This window comes from Rhinoraja longicauda, chromosome 3 (assembly GCF_053455715.1).
Source record: "Rhinoraja longicauda isolate Sanriku21f chromosome 3, sRhiLon1.1, whole genome shotgun sequence".
Lineage (NCBI taxonomy): Eukaryota > Metazoa > Chordata > Chondrichthyes > Rajiformes > Arhynchobatidae > Rhinoraja > Rhinoraja longicauda.
The window spans coordinates 54,678,581-54,703,885 of NC_135955.1; the positions used below are offsets into that span (position 1 = coordinate 54,678,581).

The window sequence follows — 25,305 nt, forward strand, 5'->3', positions numbered from 1 at the left end:
CATATGGAAAGCTGGGCTGAAATCACATTGATTTCAGGATAAACCAGCCAACTGGATATAAAATTTGCTTGATGGTAGGATCAGAGGGTGGTCATTGAAGGGTTGTTTTTCAGACGAGAAGCCTGTGACCAGCAGTGTGCTACAGGGATTGGTGCACCCCTGTCCGTCAAGGGCACATCATTTTGTTATTTTAGTAGATTACAGGATGAAACGATAGGGGAGAAACTTAAACTCATGGTGTTTCTGAATAAAAATGCAATCAGCTTTAAACACCAGACAGCAGAATGTGGAAGAGTGGCCAGGTACCCTGTCACGATTAATCTTCCAACAGAATGTGCAAGGCTAAATTTATAATAATAAATTGAGCAACCCTGCATTTCAGAAATGGCTGACATTATTCTATTTGTCTGAGTGATCAAAATTGAAGGGATCTGGTTTTGAACGTATATTCATGGCAGAAGTTAGGAAGGCCATAGCCCCAGATCTTTAAAACTTGAGGCTTGGCACAACTTTTGCTGCCAAGTACAAAACAAGTGTATTCCCCCAATATGATTCAGGAGTATGAGTGGAAAAAGATAGTATAAATCAGAACTGACACTATTTCTGAAACTTGATTTCTGCAATCTTAATTGCTCCCCTGCTCTTTACACTCAATTCTTCATAATTGCTAATTTTGATATCACCCTAATTTAGTGAATCCCAGGCAATGTTATTCTGTTCCATACTATTTTGCAAATCCTCATTTATGGGGTTATTTTCAGCATGCACACACATACCATCAACTCCACTTGCCCATTCACACCTTCTGCAAACACAAAATGGAGGAATAGCCATACAATAATTTTACAAAATAAATGTGTCGATCTCAAAGTATTGAAAAATAAATGTTATCACGATAACCAGAGAAAAGATCAAGCTGGTTTCAGATCAGCCTTTAAAAGATACCTACCGACAAACTCTGGAGTTCCAAAGATGTTTTTAAATTCATGCCCCAAATCGATTTCATGTGCCAAACCAAAGTCAATGAGCTTAATCCGAGGTTTGGGTGACTTTTTATCCAGCAACATAATATTTTCAGGCTATAAAAAAGAAAAAGGTTCCACTAATGAACAGAACAAGAGCAGCATCTGGGATTAAAATAATGCCTGCAATTATTTAGATAATATTGCTATTTTGCATAAAAATAACTTGCTTCAAAAATTAACCGTATAATTGAATGTAAAGAGAACGATTTAGTTCATTGCTTTACATTATAGTTCTCTACTACTCTAAGATTGCGTGTTTAGTGGCACAAGGTATAATTTGTACAACTCTTAGAAGGATTGCTATTGCTGTATGTGTCCAGTTATAAAATCCAGAGTGACTACCATGTATAAAGCATGCCGAGCATTTTTTGCCTTACTGATCTTCTCTCACCCACATTAAACATTGGAACCGTAGCAAGAATATGGTTCCAGTGAAGGTGAAGCACCTCCCACAAACCACCATCTTTGAATGAACAAATAGGAAATAATAATTAATGCCAAGAAAATGCAATGCAGCATAGATCACTGAATAGCAAGTAAGACAACGCTGGCCTTCACTCATCAATCCCAATTCAAATGTCAAACTGAGTGAAACCCAATCAACACAGACTGAACATATATCTCCTAAGTACTGCTTAGCTCAGGAACAATGCTCGACAATATACTTTTACTTAAATCAGGATTAAACAAACTGATGAAAAATTACCATGTGGCAATCCTATTTTATCCCTTCGTTTTTATTACCAGTCAAGTGGGAACACTGGAACAGGAAACCTCTGTTAAGCCTGTGCTGCCAATCAGTAACTAGATCACTGTCACTGCTTTCTTATGTACTTTTTGATGGAACTTTTGATTTATTCTGCCGAATACATTTAATCAAATACTATATGCTTATCCATCTTTCATCTAGAATGTCTGATAAATGTAATTGAATTGTTCATATTAATCATTTTGATAGTTACTGCATGTACAGTTTCCTGGTCATCAGAGACAAAACTGGATGCAATGAGGATCCATTTACTCCCCTTGACAAAATCTCAAAAGCTTTAATGAGATGCCAGTATTTTGTAGAAGCTATGTTTGCACTTACTGCCTTTGTTTAATAATTACTTGCCTACACTGGGTGCATAAAACATCTCACAACCTCACAGGAGAGTGGTTGTCAGATGGTAACATGGTTACCAAGCAAGTTTTGGGTTCCCAATTAGTTAAGAAGACCACTTTTTCCCAAAGCAATTTGTAAAGCTAATATAAAGCAGAAGTCAGAAAATACCTTTTGCAGTCCCTAGATGTTTAATGTCAGGACATATCATCTGACTACTGGAAAAACAAACATTTGCAGAGTTACAGTTCCCTATTGATTTAGGTGATTTGGCTGCAGTTCAAAACACACAAACAAATCCCATGCAATATCCTTTTAAGCACATGCGTCTTCTAATGCACGTGCTTTATTCCTCATAAATCTCTACAATGGTATCAGGTGCTCAATCACCTGCATTATATTCTTGCACCAATTACATTTTTACTCTGGACTTGGTTTTAATTTCATATTATTAGCAATTGGCAGATATCCCAAATATAAAAGTTCCACCTAACTGAACAACTATGTAAAATATGCTTTATAAAAATGAGACAAATCAGATTCTGGTATTTTTCAACATTGTTCAAACCACAATATTAGTTAAATCATAATTTGTTCATAAATAAAAAAAGAGATTGAATAAAAATTGAAACAAATTATCCAAGCTCCCATTTCTTTGCATATGTTGAATCGGCTGTCGACATTATTTTTCACAGGAGAAATAAAAGGCCAGTATCTCGAGTGAAGAGTGACAGTGGAGTTTGGGTTAACCTTAGAGATTTTAAACTCGAGTTGACACCTTTCCTAAATGGAGTCTAAGAGTTGGGGAAGGCCAGGCCACATCCACATCACTGAACTGTGGTCGATATTACACCGTTGTATTCCCTAGAAAAGGTGATTAATTCACTCAATTCAACATTTCCAACTTTTACATTAATACAACATTTTATTGTCTGAAAGTAGGGCAAGGAGGGTAAAGGACCTGTCCCACTTAGGCGATTTTTTTGGCGACTGCCGGCGACTGTCAAAGTCGTAGCAGATCGCCGAAACTTTCTTTTCCCGACGACAATGCCGAGGCAGGTCGAGATTACACCGTCTTCAGAAACATCGTGAAATTCCCATGCTGTCGAATACTTCTCCGACTTCTCCCATACTTCACTGACAAATCGGTAAGTACTTGAAAGTTTTGAACTATAACATCTTGTATGGGTTACTTAAAAACCAAGCTCAGTCCGCCTAAACCTACCTGATCTCCCGGATGCTAAATACTTTAACTCCCCCTCCCATACTGACCTTTCTGTCCTGGGCCTCCTACATTGTCAGAGTGAGGCCCAGCACAAATTGGAGGAACAGCACCTCATATTTCGCTTGGGCAGCTTACGACCAGCAGTATGATCATTGACTTCTCTAACTTCAAGTAACCCTTGCTTTCCCTCTCTCTCCATCCCTCCCCCTTCCCAGTTCTCCGACCAGTCTTACTGTCTCCGACTACATTTTATCTCTGTTTGCTTTGTTGTTACCTTCTCCCAGCTAACAATGATCTATTCTACATTTTCCTTGATCTCCTGTCCCTTTGTCCTGTTATCACACCTTATACTTCCTTATCTATATATCTCCCTCTCCCCTGACATCACTGAAGAAGGGTCTCGATCCGAAACGTTGTCCATTCCTTCTTTCCAGAGATGCTGCCTGAGTTACTCCAGCATTTTGTGTCTTCTCAATCCTTTTTCTCTACAACACTCCACAGGGCCCTTCCGTTCACTGTGAAGCCCCTGGCCTGGTTTAAATTCCCAAAATTCAACATCTTACATTTATCTGCACTAAAATGCATTAGTCATTTCTCAGTCCACTTGTCCAGCTGATCAAGATCCTGCTGTAATTTTTGATAACTGTCTTCACTGTCTATGATGCAACCTACTTTAATGTCACCTGTAAACTAAGTAGTCATGGTCACTACATTCCCATCCAAATTGTTGATATAAACTACAAACAGCAATTGTCCCAGATCTGATCCCTGAGGCACATTCGTAGTCACAAGCCTCCGGTCCAAAAAACAACCTTCCATCACCACCCTCTGCTTCCTTCCATGAGGGCAATTCTGTATCCAGTCAGCTAGCTCTCCGTGGATCCCAAGGGATCTTACTTTGCACACAGCCTACCAGGTGGAAACTTATCAAAGGCCTTGCTCAAGTCTATATAGGCAAACTCCATGTCCTTATACTCATCAGTCTTCTTGGTTAATTCTTCAAAAAAACTCACTCAAATTTGTGAGACACATACAAACCATGCTAACTATTCCCAATCAGCCTGTGTCTATCCAATTGCATCTATATTTTATTCCTCAGAATCCTCTCAAGTACCTGGCTTTACACAAATGTTAGGCTCGCTGGTCTATTGTTCCTGGGGTTTTCCTTGCAGCTCTATTAAATTGAGGAACCACATTTGTCACCCTCCAGTCATCTCGCACCTCATCCATGTCTAATTAACAAAATAATAATAATAATAATAATAATAATAATAATAATCATTTATTTTATATAGCGCCTTTCCAGAAGCTCAAAGCGCTTTACATAAACAATCATAACATAAAAACAAACAGACAAACTATCCTAACGGAGAAGCGGCGAATAAACAACGCCAGCGTCCTCTCACGTCAGGGTCCGGCAGTAGACAACAAAAAGCACAGGACACACAGATACAATTTTTACACAAACAGCCATCACAGTGATTGCTCTAGGCATACCCTCACTGTGATGGAAGGCAAAGTCTTATCTCCTCCTCATTTCTTCTCCCGTGGTGCCACGAGGTGATCGAGGCTCCCAACTTTTTGAAGCCCCCACCGGGCAATGGTAAGTCCCAGGGCCGAGCCAAGCAGGCCGATGAAGGTCCTGAGCCCCCACCGGGCGATGGAAAGTCCCAGGGCCGAGCCAAGCAGGCCGATGAAGGTCCTGAGCCCCCACCGGGCGATGGAAAGTGCCGCGGCCAGGCCACGCAGGGCGATGAAGAGCCTGCGAGCGGGTCGATCGTACCTTGCGCTTCGGGGCGGTTGAAGCTGCTACGGCTGGAGCTCCCAAAAACCGGTCGCCAGCCAGGGACCTGCGAGCTCCCGATGTTGCGGTCTGCAGGGCCCACGGCCGAAGCCTCCGAGATGGTAAGTCCAGGCCCTGCGACCGGAGTCTTCAAGGTCGATCCCAGCTGGAGGCCGCCGACTCCACGATGTTAGGCCGTAGCGCGAACGGAGATACGACACGGTAAAGGTCGCATCTCCGTTGAGGAGGAGATTTGAAAGAAGGTTTCCCCCACCCCCCCACCACCCCCCACATACACAGAGTTAAAAATAAAACAAAACGTACATTAAACGATGACAATAGACAAAAAAACAAAAAAAAGACAGAGAGACTGCCGGTGAGCCGCAGCTGCAGAACACAGCCACGCCCCTTTTTCAATTAAAACAATTAGTTTGTGTTTACCTTAAAACACTTTCTCAAAGACACCCATGAGCAACATTGTTTTAGAAAAGGAATTTGATTCTCAAAATCAATTAATTTTACTTGGAACATATGTAAGCATTTTGTTCTTTATTGGAGGTTTTCCAACTGCCATCTCAAAGCGAGTCAGAATAGAACAAAACCCACCTACAACTGGAATGTGTGACAAGTGATACGTCTGTTCTTAATTCTTTACAGTTAAAATCAAAGTTAAAGCTAATGAGTAAGTGAGTGAGAGTGTGCGAGTGAGTGTGTGCGAGTGAGTGTGCACGTGTGCATATATTTTACACAGTGGATAAATTGTGGGTTAATTGTGATAATCCATCCAACAGGATTTTATTATGCATTAGTACGGTGTGTAAATATAAAACTAGGTGATATAAAACTGCAGCTCCCAGCGTTCAGAGCTTCAAGGAAAGACCAGCTAAGACAGAATCAGGAACCACTTACCTTCCTAGCTTTTAAAACAAGTGGACGAAAGGTGGTAAGAAGGAAAGTAAAATACCCCGCATCAATTTTCAGTTATTGGGATCAGAAATGCATAACAGTTTTCAGTGCATCAATTTAACTACTTAAGTCTTACATGGCGTGACTAATTTATCTCAAAGTCAAGAGCATTTAAATGGATATTTGTTAGTTTATGCATGACTATTTTTCACTTTGGGCATTTAAAAAAAAAGAAAACGCTCAACAATTTCACACTGGACTTCGGTACTTGTGACGATAAACTAAATTGGGACAAATTCACACTGGACTTACCTTAAGGTCAAAATGGGCAATGCACTTGGAATGGAGATATTGGACACCATTAAGAATCTGCTTGAGAAATTCTGTTGCCTCCTCTTCTGTCAAGGACTCTTTCTCTGCCAGAAAATCAAACAGTTCTCCACCGGACACACTGAATTAAAAAAAAAAAGTAATTTCACAATATTGTTTCCAATGTGTTTAAAATAATTGCTCAAATAAATCAATTTTAAGATCCCTCAAATAAAATGCCCAATTTAAGATTGTGATGTTAATGCTCCTCTCCATAAGTGATACGGGAAATGGCCATACCACCGGCTGACAGCCTCATGGAATTTGTCCTCTAAAACAAGCTGACATTGCCCTTTATTTTCAGTACCATAATAATTTTCGATGCCTCAAATGAATTTCACCACTGCATCTTCTACATGAAAGGAAACGGAAGCTCCTGACCATTCTTCAAATATATAATTGTCTATTCCTACCAATGATGTCTACAGGTTCCTTTGTACCCTGTCCAGTACAATTGTATCCTTCTCTGCAAAGTTGTGATGAAAACTGCATACAGTATTCAAGCTGTGGTCTAGCTGATGTTGTATAAAGTTCCATTATAACCTTCTTTCTGTTATATTCTAAATCTCAGAAATTAAGACAAATTTACTTATGTCTTACCTATGTGCCATTTTATCACTGACCTGTCCTGCTTTCTTGAAAAATCTGTTTATGTATATTCCCGTACCTCATTGGAACTCCCAAATGCCTTGCCTTATTTCTCTAAATTCCATTTGCTAATATTTGCCTGTTAACCAGACCATCCATATCTTCCTACAACCTGATTATTTCCTCATTTTTCTCAACCACAAGGCCAATTGTTGAGATCTGAATTTTCTCTTATTATTAATCTATACAATTTATTATTCTTCCTGTAGCTTAACCTAATCTTGTGGATATTTCACCTCTTTAATTATATAATTTAACTAGTTTTTGATAGACAACTTGACAAATATATTTCGACCAAAAGAGGCTCAATATCTTCTACAGGAATTAGAAAAGAAACACAAAAATAACAAGGAAAATGTGTTCAGTGCTAAACATATAGAACAATGAGATCAAATGATAGCTCGTGTCTACACTAAAAATTATCAAAGAATGGCAGAACCATCTCAAAACAAATGCATAACTTGATTTAGACACAAGGAACTGCAGGTGCTGGTTTCTAAAAAAAAAGGCAAACTGTTGGAGTAACTTGACGTTTCAGGTTGCGAACCTTCTTCAGAAGGAGGGTCCCAATCAAATCGTCACCTATCCATGTTCGCCAGAGATGTTCCCTGACCCGCTGAGTTACTTCAGCACTGTGTGTCATCATTTGATTTACCATGGGGAACACCATACAGTAAAACTTCATTAATCTACCATGCATAGCATGGAACCTCGGTTGGATTGGTGCAAGCATTGGTAACAAAACCCCAAGGAGTTTGAAGGGAGCATGTGAAGCAAGCTCATGCTATGGTCTAAGGGGGTATTAAGGGGGTGAGTTTAAGGGGGAGTATCAGAAATGGAGCCTGTAAATTTCAAAGAAACAGGGCCTCTGCCACCCAGTGAGCTAGATGCCAAACATGCAACATTTCCAAATAATTGTATTCCAGTTTTATATAGTTTTGCTGTAAAAAACCTCAGCAGATTTTCTTTGGCATTACTCAAATCTAACAGGTTAATCTGCTTTCGGCCACGGAGGCATGAGAAAAATGGAAAATCTTATCCATTGATTCGCTCTCTGGATACAGTTACCACTTCAAGACCAGCATTTATTGTTCATCCCAATTGCTCCAGAACTGAATTGTTTGTCAGGTAATTTCCAAAGACTATTTGCAGAGTCAACTGCATTGCCACTGGGTTTTTGATTCAGCCAGGAGAGCAAATTTCCTTCTCTGAAGGACATCAATGAACCAGATAGTTTTTAACCACTAAGCCAGCGATTTCAGTCACCATTAATGATATTAACTTTTTATTTCAGATTTACTTAATTGAATGTAAATTCCCCAGGCTACAAAGGTCGAATTGAATTTTCCAATCATCAGGCCTGACCTTCGGATATCGACCTGGTGAAGTGGTTATTAAGCTCTTACATTTGCATAGATATGGAAATAGGAGAAATATTGTGTCATAAATTAATCTTATGACAACATAAACAAGGTCATTTTTATCTTAAGTGTAAATCTAGATCATTCCTGTTTGTTAATAGTTGCTTAAAGGACAGCTATTTAATACTATTTTCTGTGGAAGAAATCTAGTTTTGTGTGGGCAACGGTGAGAAATACAAAATCTAAATGAGTTTAATGTGAATTTGACGACAATAAAGTTCTGTGGTGAGATCAAGTATTTTCAAATCTCACAAATGATACCAAACAAATGATTATAGCAACAAAGCTTGAAATGAAAAGCAATCAGAAGTGATCGTTTATCATGCGCAGATACTAAGTTGTGTTAAAACAGTTGACGTTAGACAAGCAGCAAATGATAAATGATTCTAAACTACGTAGAAACCAGAAGAATCTTGGAGTGCAGCTATAGAGATCGTTAATTGTGACGGAGTGTTTGGGGCAGCGGAAAGGGAGGGATGGGAAGCTATTTTAGTTTTAGAGATATATGGCATGAAAACAGGCCCATCGGCCCACACCAACTAATGATCCCTGTACACTAGCAATATCCTGCACACTTGGGACAATTTATAATTTTTACTGAAGCCAATAAACCTACAAACCTGTACATCTTTGGAGTGTGCGAGGAAACCGGACCACCTTGGGAAAACCCACATAGTCATGGGGAGATCATACCAACTCTGTACAGACAGCACCCGCAGTTAGGATCAAACCCAGATCTCTGGCACTGTAAGGCAGCAACTCTACTGCTGTGCCCCTTATTACTTTGAAAGGTTACATTTTTTTTAAGTTCTGGTTTTCCAACAGCTTGCACAATTTTATGTACTCCCAGTGATTCAATGACTGGCCAAAAATAATCCTTAACATCGTGGCCCAAAATGACCTAAAAGAACAAAGCATATTTTGAAGTAGACCATGTAAATTAAGCATTACACTCCACGTAGATTTACCATTTTGTGTATTACTTAATTATATGGCTCTCAAACGATTTGCACAATTAAATTATGCTTGTTTGGATAGTAAAATGTCGTTTGAATAACAATGGTCCATGACATTGGATAATAATTTCCTCCTATGTAGAATACTCTGGGTTAGAAGGCAGGGCACAATGTCAACTCTCAACCAAAAGGCTTCAGAATGTATCAGGTGTCATAGCAAGTCCATCTCCTGCTTAATCATTCCAATGCAGTTTTGAATTCTTCTAATTTTGCAAAGATTGATAGATAAATGATAAATGATAATTTTTGCACTGTTGAATGATGCTTGCTTACTATGCGATTAAGTGGGGAAAAAAATCAAAAAAGGAAGAACATTTTACTACTTTTGTTGAGTAGCAGGGTGAAAAAGAAATCAAACAAGCACATTCTGACTAAAGGTACATTGCAATGCAGAATGCAGCCTATTCCCATTGTAATTTAGAAATAATTAGAGTCATAGAGTCATAGAGTGATACAGTGTGGAAACAGGCCCTTCGGCCCACCTCGCCCACACCAGCCAACAATGTCCAACTACACTAATCCCACTTGCCTGTGCTTTGTCTATATCCCTCCAAACCTGTCCTATCCATGTACCTGTCTAACTGTTTCTTAAACGATGGGACAACCCCAGCCTCAACTACCTCCTCTGGCAGCTTGTTCCATACACCTATCACCCTTTGTGTGAAAAAGTTACCCCTCAGATTTCTATTTAATCTTTACCCCTTCACCTTGAACCTATGTCCTCTGGTTCTCAATTCCCCTACTCTGGGCAAAAGACTCTGGTATCTACCTGATCTATTCCTCTCATGATTTTATACACCTCTATAAGATCTACCTTCATCTTCCTGTGCTCCATGGAATTGAGACTCAGCCTACTCACCGCTCCCTTTAGCTCACACAATTATACTCAATGATTTCTTAAGAAGCTCATGCATATATCTTCCAGTTAAAGTACCCGCATGGTTGGAACATTTAGCAATGACTTACAAAGTTATATTGAGCCATACTAAAATCCACTAAACCATTCAAAATATCACATGTAAGTAATAAGAACGTGCATCACAAAAAGCGAATCACCGTGTTGACTTTACAGTGTCTAATTTGCATGGAGGTAAAGAAACAGATTTTACAAAAATAGCATAAACACGAACAAGGTACCGTGAATGAAGAAAGATGCAAGTGGAAAATTAAGTAAAAGGACATACACCAAAGAGAGGAGAAAATAGAATTAATGCAAATATAATATATATATATTTTTTTAATAACTCAGAAGGCAAAGAGAAAAGAAAGCGTAAATTCAGGAAACATGAAATATAAAAAGACATCAGAATTGGCCTCTAGAGCAAAGGTCAGGATTAAAAAACAAAATTCTGCATCAACAAGGAGGCAAAAAAAAATCATAGAGTATGGAAATAGGCCCTTTCGACTCATAGAAACAGAAAATAGGTGCAGGAGTCAGCCATTCGGTCCTTCGAGCCAGCACCGCCATCCAATATGATCATGGCTGATCATCCAAAATCAGTATCCCGCTCCTGCTTTCTCCCCTTATTCCTTGATTCCGTTGGCCCCAAGAGCTATATCTAACTCTCTCTTGAAAACATCCAGTGAATTGGCCTCAACTGCCTTCTGCGGCAGAAAATTGCACAGATTCACAACTCTCTGGGTGAAAACGTTTTTCTTCATCTCAGTCCTAAATGGCCTACCCCTTTTTCTTATACTGTGACCCCTGGTTCTGGACTCCCCCAACATCGGGAACATTTTTCCTGCATCTAGCCTGTCCAATCCCTTAAGAATTTTATATGTTTCTATAAGATCCCCTCTCATCCTTTTATCACCCATGGCAACCAAGATGCCCCATATACAATAGTCCTATCGACCCGCTTTGACCCATATATATCCTTCTAAAGCTCTCCTATCCACATACCCATCCAAATGTTTTTTAAATGCTGTTATAGTATCTGCCTCAACTAGCTCCTCTGGCAGCTTGTTCCATATACCCACCACCTTCTGTGTGAAAAAGTTGCCCCTCAGGTTCCTATTAGATTTTCCCCCTCTCGGCTTAAACCTCTATCCTCTGGTTCTGCATTCCCTTAATCTGTGTGAAAGACTTTACGCATTCACGCTCTTTATTCCCCTCATTATTGTATTCATCTCCATAAGATCATCCTTCAGCCGCCTATGCTCAGTGGAATAAAGTCCTAGCCTGCCCAACCTCTACCTGTTTCTCAGGCCCTGGCAACATCCTTGTAAATCTTCTCTACATTCTCTCCAGTTTAATAACATCCTTTTGATAGCAGGGTGGCCAAAAGGGAACACAATACTCCAAATGCAGACTCACCAATGTGTTGTACATCTGTACCACAACATCCAAAATCTGTACTCTGTACCTTGACTGATGAAGGCCAATATATTCCAAAACCATTATCTACCTGTAGCACAACTTTCAGGGAACTATGTATCTGCACACACCAGGGCCCTGCCATTCACTGTGAAGGTCCTAAAGTGAAGGTTTGTTTTCCCAAAATGTAACACCTTGCCTCCATTAACCATTCGTCGGCCCAATTGCCCAGCTGATCAAGATTCTGCTGTCATTTTTGACAACCATCTTCAATATCTATAATAGCACCCACTTTAGTATCTGCAAAGTTATGAATCATGCCTTGCACATTCTCATCCAAATCGTTGATATAACCTACAAACAGCAATGTGCCCAGCACCGATCCTTAGTCCGAAAATCAACCTTCCATCACCACCCTCTGCTTCCTCTCATTAAGCAAATTCTCTATCAAGTCAGATAGCTCTCCCTGGATCCCATACAATTTAACCTTCCAGAGCAGCATACCATGAGGAACCTTATCAAATGTGTCGCATAAGTCCATATGGACAATGTCTATGGTTTTGCCCCCATTCTTTTTGTTTACTTTTTTAAAAATTCACTTAATATTTATCAGGGAAATAGTCAAGATGACATGACATGAGAAGATGAGGCTGTAAACTATATACTCCCATTTAAAGTAAACAGGTGAAATATTAACTACACAAACAAATGAGGATAAACATGAGCCAACACATTGAATCACAAAGGAGAAAATGGGATGAATGAATAAAGACAGTTTCTCAGGTAAGCACGAGGTTTGGAAGTGGAATCCTGCAAAGATCAGATCACTGTTCATTGAGGATTTAGACTTTTGGATCAAAATCAAATTTTTTATATTTTAGAGTGACATAATTTTGAAAATGTAGATGGTTTTCTCATTGCATCTTTGGTATTGCTGCTCACAATACTGCCAGAATGAATTCACTCACTCAAATAAAATATTCTTTTTTTCATGCATTTATATAATGAAGGCAAATCAATTTAAAGATTTACTTACAGTTCAAGAATAAGGATCACATCAGTTTTATTCTCATAAACATCATAGAGAGTTATAATGTTTGGGTGCTCTATCCCCTTTAAGATGTTCACTTCTCGTTCAATGTCTTCACGACTCACACCACGGCGGCTTGACTTCGAGCGCCGCTTTTTGATAAACTTCGCTGCATATCCTATCCCAGAACTTTTTGCTGCGCATTTTTTCACAATTGCAAACTGTCCACTGAAAAATATGATCAAAAAAGAAAATTGACACAGTTGTTACCACAAACCTATTAATTATCAATAACAAAGTATTAAAATTGCTGCATTAGGTTTTACAATGTTATTTCTGAATGTATTTGATTGTTTTTGTAGTTCACCAAGTTTCTCTCCTGTCTTACTACATGGAAGTGTCCATGGATATAGTCACCTTCAGAACCTGATAACAAACTAACCGTAAATGGATGGCAGTGCAATGCACAACAGCAGTCCACAGAAATTAGAATATACCCTTTTATATTTGTTTTTCAGGGTCCCCTGAAAAACAAAATACAATTTTGGCCAAAGGTTTGCTCAAAGCACAGATTTGATTCAAAATTCAAAAATTCTTCACTAGGCAGGACCCTTGCAACCTAGAATTGAACCACATTGAATTTAGCATTGCTGGAACCATTTTGCTTGCAAAAGTACCAAAAGAATGTCATATCTTATGACACTCCACATAACAGCCAGAGTACAGTACATACAGGTACTCCGTGATTTATGTATGGGGTACGTTTTGTGAACTTTACGCTAGTCAGATTTTACCAAGTCGGAATCACTAACGCTGTGTCTGTTTCCATCCCCTGCCCAATCTGAGAATATTGATTGGAATCCAGCAGAAATCCCTCTCTGCAAGCTCACCAAATCCTTGTCTCTCTTCTCGCTCAAACCGTGTGTCAATACTACTGGGCTAAAACTCGCTGTTTCGGTGGAGTCCACCTGCGACTCAGCAGCAGCTAATAACTCAGAACCTCGCCACAGCATCTGTGGAGGAAATGTACACCCATGTCCGCTAGAGTTGCCTGACTGCTGAGTTACTCCAGTACTTTGTGTTTTGATCAAGTTACTTGTAAACTTGAGTTCCATTTTGCCGTGGTGGCACTTTCTGCAGCATGCGGCCTTCTTGGTATGCACTGCTGCTATTGCTGGTGATGAAAACTTGAGCGATCTTACAGTGTTGTGGAAATCACAATCTGTATTGATTGTACTAGGGACTGAGTACACCATTGTTTATGTAAATCGCCTATTGTGTAAATCAATGAGTGTCTGTATCCAGTGTCTGCCCAAGGTTAGAGAATCTTGCAGAGGAGAGAAGAGAAAGACGAAGCACGAAAAGTCATTGAAAGAGACACAAATCTCTTAAATGAAACATATGCACTTCGAGTTGTAATGCAAGTGTCTGAAAGGAGGCTGTAAGTTGCATCTAAAACTTCAATTTTTTGTTGGTAAGAGTGTAGGCTAATGTCGGGAAAACGTCACATGCACCAAGGTGAACTGTGCACAGAAATAACTGGTCCAAATTCCAGGTGGCTGCAATTTTAAATGGAAATTTTTGGAAATGCTAAATTGCTTTTGTATGTGATGTGCATAAATGTGAGTAGTCAAATATTCAAATTCTTGAGTCTTCAAGGTATTGTGATCAGAAACGAAGTTAAAATTTTCCTCGTTAACATTGGAATGCTGCAATTTACTGATGAGATTAAAGATTCATCGCAGATGGTTTCAAGCCAGTAAACCAATGTCCATAGGACTAAATAAGTGGATATATTCATAATGAGAGATCATTGAGTAATTATCTTTGCTGTTCCTTGATAATATGTACCGTGTTCAATTTTAAATGCAGGACATCTGGTGTTGTGTAGCTTTATGCAATGGTGCCACACATGGCGGCGACACTGGCATTATTATATGCAAAATGAATTTCACTGTGTAATGTTTCATTGCATATGTGAGAATAAAAATCCACTGACCAACTGCTGAAATGAAGCGTGTGCAATTAAGTTGAAGCAGACAAAAATATCTTTATATTACAACAGCTTTATGGAAAGAGCAGAACAGACGACAAAAGACCCTTTCAACAGTTACATTGAGCAGGTGTTGTTGGCAGACTAGAGTGATGGGTATAAAATAAAGACACAAAGTGCTGGAGTAACCCAGTGGGTCAGGTTGGGTGTAAACAATGTTCTGCCCAAACCATAACTTCTCAGGAGAGCTGCATCGTGAATAGTTTGTTGCCAGTGCCTTCCTTACAGGAGCTGAGTACTGCCTGAAGTCAGATTGAACTGAAAACCCGGCTTATGTCTATTGGACAAAATAAATGTCATTGACAAAATAAAAACAAAATTTTACTTTTGATCCTTAAAATTTCCCCAAATAGTAAATAATAGTGACCTAAATTTTAACACAACAAGGCACACTAGAATGTATAATTGTAACTACCCAGTATGTACAAAATCCGTCAGCCATTTTGCACTGTAGCACTATAGTTAGACAAGTAAAATTTAAATTTGTATTGAATCCTTCCATATAAGGTCATAAATTTAATTGACTTTACTTCCCCCTCTTCAGATCATGTTCGGCACAAGCATTGCGGGCCGAAGGGGTCCATTCCTGTTCTGTACTGTTCTACTGTATGTTCCCTGACTGTGGCCTATCTCCCTCCCTGGTGAACCATAAAATTTATGAAATTATTTCATAAAATCTGGAGGCTTATTTTACATCGAATGAGATGCCACAATCTGTCAATAAAACATGCCGGATGGAGATTTCTCAGCCACAATGCTTAAAATACATAAGTGCTCAGTTGAGACAACACAGCAAGGGTTAGGTTACATTCTGAACAATTAATATCATTGCAGGCTTCCACCAATGAAACAGGAGCAAAGTGAAGCAGATGCCGAAAATTGCATCGTTTCAGAAGACAAGAAACACTCGGCAGGGTTGAGCAGTTCACGTTGAAGAAAAATCCCAAGAAAACTGGTGCTTTGGCTACAGAATTCGTTTAAAAAAAAGCAATAGACATAAAGGAAGCAGGAAGCACAAAAAACTCAGGAAATTAAAAATACACCGGAAATGAAAATGAATGACTGAGAATTTCTGAGTGAAGATGATTAATGACTGACGTTATAATAATACAGATGTCAAAAAGCTGTATCACTTCAAATAAAAAATACATAGAAAACATGAAAAGCTCATGAGTTGGGGGATGAAAAACAAATTATTTCTCCAGTGCACCACAACTTCTGCCCAAGAAAACAAAATAGTAAATCTTTCACAGTACACAGTGGCCTATGGGCTGTGACTCGGACAACAGGATGTGTCCATCCAGCCTGCACTTCTCATTGCTCATCCAATAATCCTGGGGCTTGATCCTGATCCTGATCCTGGGGCTTTCATGATACTGAGCCAGGATAGAGTGGAAGATACCCAGGCTCATGTAGAGCCTGGTCAAATATCTTTGATTGAGTCCAGATCCATGTCATTGCTTGGATGGGATATCCGTGTTGACATGGCTGCGTCGGGCCGAAAAATGTGTTTGCGTGCTGTACGACTTTTATAAACAACATCAAGATTTGTTAATAAAATTTGTTTCTCATGCATTTCATTCTTTCCTCCTTCAAAAATTAAAAACAAAAATTCAGCTGCTGAACTATTGATTACAACCAAAGTCCTCTAAATCTATCATATGCCAAGTGAGTTTCAGTTCTCCAAGAAAATCTGACCAAGTTGTGGAATGGAAATTCAGAACCACAATTAAAATCCTGAAACTCAAAACCATCCATTATCAAATAATTATGGCCATAATTATTTGTGTTTGTTTTAGATTTGCAGGGTAAGAGTAGCTGTTGTTTTGTTGTATTTTAATTTAATGAACAGGCCATCATCTTGCAAGCTTCAATGCTTGGTAGATGCAGATTGGCCACTTCATATTATACTTTCAAAAAAAGAGTTTTTCTCTACGATCGCTGAAGGTTCTCTGGAAAGAAGATTTTGATGAAGTAATGCACCATAATTGTCACTCTCACAATAAATTCACAGATAAATTCTGGACGATTTCCCCATTTCAGACAACCAGATGTTCCTTATGAAGAGATCACCTCTTTTGAAAAAAACAAAACCCAAGCCACACAACAAGCCTTTTCACACTTCCTTAAAATAAGTTTAAAAGGGAAGTACAACCATGGTTTATGACCAGCAATGCACATTCTACCCTTGTACCCTGGTATATGATCAAAGTTAACACCTCCTATGCAAATATTATACACTGTGAATGGTCAAATCTGGATACTTAACATGAGGGAGAGAGGGGGGGGAAGAGAGAGAGGGGGGAAGAGAGAGGGGGGGGGAGAGGAGAGAGAGGGGGGGGGAGAGAGAGGAGGGAGAGAGGGGGTGGAGAGGGGGGGGGAGAGAAGGGGGGAGAGAGGGGGGGAGAGAGAGGGGGGGAGAGAGAGGGGGGGAGAGAGGGGGGGAGAGAGGGGGGGAGAGAGGGGGGGAGAGAGGGGGGGAGAGAGGGGGGGAGAGAGGGGGGGAGAGAGGGGGGGAGAGAGGGGGGGAGAGAGGGGGGGAGAGAGGGGGGGAGAGAGGGGGGGAGAGAGGGGGGGAGAGAGGGGGGGAGAGAGGGGGGGAGAGAAGGGGGGGAGAGAAGGGGGGGAGAGAAGGGGGGGAGAGAAGGGGGGGAGAGAAGGGGGGGAGAGAAGGGGGGGAGAGAAGGGGGGGAGAGAAGGGGGGGAGAGAGGGGGGGGGGGAGAGGGGGGGGGGGAGAGGGGGGGAGAGAGGGGGGGAGAGAGGGGGGGGAGAGAGGGGGGGGATAGAGGGGGGGGATAGAGGGGGGGGGAGAGAGGTGGGAGAGGGAGAGAGCTGGCTGGCAGTCTTGATGAATCCAAACAACATCAACCACACTCAGTCTGAAGAAGGGTCTCGACCCGAAACGTCACCCATTCCTTCTCTCCCGAGATGCTGCCTGACCTGCTGAGTTACTCCAGCACTTTGTGAATAAATACTTTCGATTTGTACCAGCATCTGCAGTTATTTTCTTATATCACTAGAACTGTTATGGTTTCTCCAACCCCTTCAAATTCCCAACCTTTCACAACTCCTCCAGTTTTGCTTTACACATCCTTGTGTACACAATTAATCCTTTTACTTCTTTCAGCTATATTGTTGAAATTCTGCAGCAGGGATAGCAAAATAAGGAACTAGCCACACTCATAATTTAAACATTTCCTGTTGTTTTAAAAAGACAGACCATGAAAAATTGGAATCGCCAGGATTTAGAATTACGATTTATAGTTAAAAAATGGTTGGGAATACAGTGGTGGTGAGCAGGGTAAATTAATGGAGCAGTCATATTTAATTTTAAATATCTGTAAATTAAAAAGACACACTAAGTTATTTTTGGTGACAAAACTATATATTTATAACCATTGATGTCCTTCAGTTTACCTACAGCTGTTGACACCAAGAAATGCAGATGCTGGAATCTAGATGCAGGCAACATCTCTGGAGTACGTGGGGAGGCGACATTTCGGGCTGGGACCCTACTTCAGTCTGATTGTAGAGGAGAGAAAGCTGGGAAAATAGGTGGGGCAGGACAAAGGCTGGCAAGTGATAGGTTGATACAGGCGAGTGGGGGTTTTGATTGGCAGAGGGAAGGATATAGATGGAAGGGAACCGGGGGGGGGGGGGGGGGATAAGGATTGTGGATAGTGGGAGAAATGGGTGCACACAATAAAGGGGGGGTGGGGGGGGGGAGGAGGTTAAAAAGAGGAAAGAAGAAAAAAAAATAGGGGGGGGGGAATTCCCCACATGAAAAAAAACTACATTTCCTTTACATCGGCGTGAACCTCCTCCAACCCCATCTACCATATCCGATGTGGCCTCCTTTATATTGGTGAGACCTAGAGCAAACTAGGCGACCGTTTCGTTGAACACTTGGGCTCGGTCCATTGAAGCCTGCTAGATTTCCTGGTTGCCCCTTCCCATTCCCACGTTGACCTTTCTGTCCTGGTTCTCCACCTTTGCCAGAGTGAGGCCACATGCACACTGGAGGAACAGTGCCTCATTTTCCACTTCGGTAGTTTACAACCAAATGGTATGAACATTGAATTCCCCAATTTTAGGTTAACCCTACTTTTTCATCTTCTCTCCCTCCCCCACTTCCCTCGTCTTTTTCTTATAGCCAACTCCCCCAACCCTTGTGCATACACCCATTTCTCCCACTCCTCTATCCCCCCTCCCTCTCACCTATATCGCTCCCTCTGGCTTTAAATTTCACTCCTCTTCTCATCTGACACACCTCTTTTTGTCCCTTTTTCAAATCTAGCTTTTGTACACCCAACTACCAATCAAACCCCCCTCCTCATCTGTATCCACCTATCACTTGCCATGCTGTCCTGCGCCCAGCTCTTTTTCAGCTTTCTCCCGATAGAATCAGTCTGAAGAAGGTCTCAACCTGAAATGTCACCGATCTACAGCCACTGGAGATACTGACTGACCTGTTAAATTACTCCTGCACTGTGTGTTTTGCTTACTCAAACTGGCCTCTACGTGAATCCTGCAATTTTTGTTAACTTGTTAATGTCCTCTGAAATGGTCCAACAAATCACTCATTAACCAAAGCAGATAGACAAGGCCGCCAGGCAACCAGGCATTTTCTCAAACCCCAAATTCAGAAACTAATCCATGCAATATCGCCGACTCCACCTCACTATGGTGAATAGTATCCGAGCAAATGCCTGATATAGTCATTCTCAAAGAATCGTTCTACACAATGTGCCAGGCAAATCTATTCCAAACCCTGTCCATGGGCAGGGCAGAGTTACTGGAGGTAATTATGCAGCGATATACAAGCAGCATAGAATAATCTTTCGGGCTCTGGACATTCACTGCAAATCCTTTGCTTTTTCAATGCATCAGGCCAAATAAGGACAAAGAAACCATTGATTACCATCATATTTCAGTTGATAAGATAGTGCTCCTCCACAATGAACATTTTTAAGAGAAGCAATGAAAATACTAAGGGCACAGAACAAACTCTAGGTTGAGCAACATCAATATCTATCACCAGAATTGGTTTGGTAGCACCACCATGATCAAACCAACCATGGACTTATGGACCCAGCTGTCAGATTAGTTGTGTGGCAGATAGTAAGCAAATCAACACGCGACGTAAATCTATTAGATCTTGACAACAAACTACCCGTTGAAGTTGCATCAGTCCATGGTAGCATAGTGCTTATGGAGACAAAGTCCATCTTTACATCAATGGCACTCTTCATTGTGTGACGTGACACAATGCAGATGTACCAGAAGATTCAGAATAAATGTGGCAAGTAAAACTGGGGCAGCCACGAGGCTCTGTGGATGGACAACAGCAGCGTACACCACCACAAGTCAGTAATTCCATGGCCCTCACTCAATCATCACCGCAAGGTCTGGAGATCAATTCTTTTTCATAGGAAGTGCAGCGTAGGGTCAAAAACAAATGAAATGTTACTGATATCAAATGGGTTGTTAAGCCATTAAGTCTGTAAAGAGCTATAAATTGAGGATTGCAATCATAAAAAAAATTCTCAGGCTGGAATTTATAGTTCATATTGTTTAACATCTGCCAAAATGAGAATTAACTGACAATTATATACAGAAGCAAACTGCTTTAAATTTGGGGGTTTGCAAGTACAAATAAACTAGGAAGTGTAGGTGCGGGTGGAACAAGGAATAAACATCATGAAATATATAGATCAATTGAGCATTTAATGTAAAGTTATACTGGATTCAAGAATACATATCAAACTAAATGAAGCATGTCTTCTCTCAAAACTTAACATATGCTGACTCAGAATTTAGCATAAATGCAAAAAACCAGTTGACAATGCTTTAAAATTGCCCTATTAATTGGGACATACAGAAGATGTGAAAAGTGTTGCACCTTGGACTAGATTTCAATGGCAGAATTTTTGTCAGCAAACCTTTTGGAATTGATGTCTCTTGATTGAAAATCTATTTTATAAAAGAGAGATTGATATATATATGCAACACTTTTCACATCTTCTGTATATCCCAATTAATAGGGCAACAGCTGAATTGAAGTTCCCAGCCTTAGGAGGTGACCAAGAAGCACCTTGGACTAGATTTCAATGGCAGAATTTTTGCCAGCAAACCTTTTGGAATTGATGTCTCTTGATTGAAAATCTATTTTATAAAAGAGAGATTGATTGATATATATATATCAAGGTGCTTCTTGGTCACCTCCTAAGGCTGGAAACTTCAATTCAGCTGTTGTGTGAAAAAAAACAGGCAAGTGCTTGTAGGGTGGCTTCTGCCATGTAGGTATCTAAGCCTGCCAGGCTGAAAAATAGAAATAATAAGTCTGACATGAAACTAGTGAAACAAGTCTGTGGGCTGAAAGCTATTATTACCGTGGGAGTATGTTTGTTTTTAAATTGAAATGTGCTTACAATGGAATATTCATTACACAGTTCATGAAATACAAAGAACTGTTCTGATAGGGTTGATTCTAAAAGGAAGCTAAACAACTCTAGGAACTAGAAAGTGTTAATTATATCAGTGCCCACATCCATATTTATTTTTAAAATGGGCAAAACTAGCCTAAAGCCTTGAGTTAAAAGGGAATCTACTAACAGCATTATAAAGTTCCTTGGCCATTACACAACAGTAACCACACATTGGAAGATAGACAGGCAGCATCTCTGGAGAGAAGTTATGGGTGACGTTTTGGGTCGAGACCCTTCTTCAGACTGGTTAGGGAAAAGGGAAACGAGAGATATAGACGGTGATGTGGAGAGATAGAACAATGAATGAAAGATATGCAAAACAGTAATGATGATAAAGGAAACAGGCCATTGTTAGCTGTTTGTTGGGTGAAAATGAGAGGCTAGTGCGACTTGGGTGGGGGAGGGATAGAGAGAGAGAGAGAGAGAGGGAATGATGGGGCTACCTGAAGTGAGAGAAATCAATATTTATACCACTGGGCTGTAAGCTGCCCAAGCAAAATATGAGATGCTGTTCCTCCAATTTGCATTTAGCCTCACTCTGACAATGGAGGAGGCTGAGGACAGAAAGGTCTGTGTAGGAATGGGAAGGAGAATTAAAGTGTCCAGCAAACGGGAGATCAGGTAGGCTCAGCAGGGCTGAGCAAAAGGTGTTCCGCGAAACGATCGACCAGTTTGCGTTTGGTCTCGCCGATGTATGAGTCCACATATTGAACAACGGATACAGTAGATGAGGTTGGAGGAGGTGCAAGTGAACCTCTGCCGAACCTGAAAGGACTGTCAGGGTTACTTGACAGAGTCGAGGAGGAGGTATAGCGACAGGTGTTGCATCTTCTGCGGCTGCACGGGAAGGTACTTGGGGAGGGGGTGGTTTGTGTGGGAAGGGATGAGTTAACCAGGGAGTTGCGGAGGGAACGGTCTCTGCGGAAGGCGGAAAGGGATGGAGATGGGAAAATGTGGCTGGTGGTGGGATCCCATTGGAGGTGGTGGAAATTTCGGAGGATTATTTGTTGTACGCGACGGTTGATAGGGTATAAGGTAAGGACTTGGGGTGGATTGTCTCTGTTGTGATTAGGGGGAGGGCGAGCAACGGCGGAGCTGCGGGGTACCGAGGAGACATGAGTGAGGGTCTCATCTGTGATGGGAGAGGGGAACCCCCGTTCCCTAAAGAATGAGGACATCTCGGATGTTCTAGTACGGAACACCTCATCTTGGGCGCAGATGCGGCGTAGACGGAGGAATTGGGAGTAGAGGATAGAGTTTTTGCAGGAAGCAGGGTGGGAAGAAGTGTAGTCGAGATAGTTGTGGGAGTCAGTGGGTGTCAATAGACGTCAGTCAATAGTTTTTCTTGTGATGGAGACGGAGATCAAGAAAAGGGAGGGAGGTGTCGGAGATGGTACAAATAAATTTGAGTGCAGGATGAAAATTGGTGGTGAAGTTGATACATTGGAAGTATCTTTTCTGAAAATGCCTTGACAAAACATTTCATGTTCTCTGATTTAAGGTCAATTGATGCACACAGGAATATTTAATGCTGCATCTTATGCCAAAAGCATACACTGAATTTCAATAGATTATTTATTAAACAGGAATTGTGGCTCTAGAATTAATTGTGAAGCAACTATGGTACGTGTCATTAGTCATAGGCCTTTCGTAATTGTAACTTTATCATGATCCAGCAGTGCTTTCCAAAAAAAATTACTATCTGACAAAATATAACAAATGTATGCCAAAAATCAGAAAGCAAAAAAAAAGCTAGAAATCTGAAATTAAACCAGAAAAATGTTCAGGAAATATTTCATTTTCCGGCATCTCCAAAATTTCCCCCCTTACTGTTCAATATTTAATTTACTGACACTTCTCTTCAGGAATGTCCACCTTGACAATGTCCTCCCTGCTCCTCTACTTGATGGAAATTCCCATTTCCTTTCTCTTTTGTTTGTTACTGAGTATTCCCAACACATTGTTTATGTTACATAGGTCAGTTGGCCTTTCCACAAGTTGAACACAAGTGTGATGTGACTGCAGGGAAATTAATAAATAGGTAAACCTAGATTTCCATGTCCACATAATAAACCAATACAATGACTGCCTTCATCTAAACTATTTAAAAAATCTAAGTGCAACATGCACACGATGTCACTAGTTTCCAGTTAAAAAGTTAATTGTTTTGACTGCCAAACTTAACTGTATTTGTTCTTTAGTTTTAAAAAATGTTTTCCCCATAGACAATTAAATTCCATTATGTGTCAAAGACACGTTAATGTACCCTTTTTAACTATAAATGCAAGTAATTTTACCAAATGCAGTTCATCTATATACTAAAACTCTCATTTGTTTGTTTGTTTGTTCCTGAACTACAGCCAAATGTGGTACACGATAGCGTGACAATTTTAGGCACACCTTACTCACCGTCATCCCTTTCGTGCAAATGGAAGAGGTTTCATTGAAATCGGTGTTATATTTTTAGTTATTCACATTTTAAAGTTTAAATCTATCTCCTAGGGAGGGAGGGAGGGGGTAGGGAGGGGGTAGGGAGGGAGGAAGAGGAGAAGGGGGGTTGATGGGTGGATGGAGTGAGGGGGGAGGGGAAGGGGGGAGGAGAAGGGGAGGGGATGGGGGAGAGAGGGGAGAGGGGGGGAGGGGAAGGGGAGAGGGGGGGAGGGGAGGAGGGGAGGAGGGGAGGAGAGGGTGCTGCACCAATGCAGGAGAGGTTTGGGCCCAACGGGTCCACTTGGTCTAGTAGATTTATAAAATACTGTGTGGGTTGCAAATCCGGCATCTGGTCTACAGAGATTTATCTGGTCAGGACAGTCGCAAAAAAATAAGACGACGCATACAAAGTATAATTTTCCAATCATTTCATATTAATTCAGAGAAAACGATGGAAATTCATAGCCTGAAAAGATTAGCCTACATCAGAATACAAACGATTTTTGTTGAAAATATAGACTATGAAATAGCATGGTTTATAACTTTTTTTCTTGAGAAATACAGAAAAATGACTGATATTAGTCATGTTAATACGAACAATAATTTTTCAAGGTATTATATGCAGCAGCTCTCTTCTGTGATATATGTTAAGCTGATTTTCTGAGCATAAATTGGATACTGTCATGTTTTGTAAAACTATTCCCATCATTTTCTCTACTTAGATAGGGCCGAGATTAAAAGTAAACAAAAAAGGAAATGATTTAAATAATTCCGAAGGCAGAGGCAGAAAACCTTTCAACATTTAAAGAGAAACTGGATGTTCATTTGCAAGACAATAAACCAAAAGCTGGATTATTCCTAATAATTCTTTAGTCACATTGCATTGACACAACAGACCAAATGAACATATACTGTGCCATAAAATCCAATGAATAAACCGGAAACTATCATATCTTTTCTTCTGGTCCACTTTTACCCAATTGCTCAGTAACCTGCTCATGTTTTAGCAGCTCAGAACATTAAAACAGTCGAATGCACAAAATACCAGATGCCTGTGGATTGTTGGAAACAGTTGACAGGAGTGATGAGCAAGAGAGATAGAAAACCCCCCAACTTATTTTAGTCTTTTCTTTCTTAAATCATGGATGCTCAGACTCGTTTGGGATTGTACAACCTCATCTACACTCCAGAATCTAGGTGGTTTAAAAGACTTTGTATAGATCGCGATATCATAGGCACCTTCATACACATTAATTTTAGTTTACGTATACAGCGCAGAAACAGGCCCATCGGCCCACCGAGTCTGTGCCGACCAGAGATCACCCCGTACATTAGCATTATCCTACACACTAGGGCCAATTTACAATTTACCAAAGCCAATTAACCTACAAACCTGTACGTCTTTGGAGTGTGCGAGGAAACTGGAGCACCTGGGGAAAGCCCACGTGGCATGGGGAGAATGTACAAACTCCCTACAGGCACCCATAGTCA

The 25,305-nt window shown here is 40.6% G+C and overlaps 1 protein-coding gene across 1 annotated transcript in view; it reads right to left on the reverse strand.

Moving 5' to 3' along the window:
• Positions 1–25,305, reverse strand: part of dapk1 (death-associated protein kinase 1) — a 151,236-nt gene that overhangs the window by 72,012 nt on the left and 53,919 nt on the right. Inside the window, exons 3-5 of the mRNA XM_078396163.1 lie at positions 12,849–13,070; positions 6,354–6,492; positions 950–1,079 (exon numbers count right to left, since the gene is read on the reverse strand). Coding sequence (XP_078252289.1) covers positions 950–1,079; positions 6,354–6,492; positions 12,849–13,070 — 491 coding nt within the window. The remainder of the gene's footprint in view (positions 1–949; positions 1,080–6,353; positions 6,493–12,848; positions 13,071–25,305) is intronic.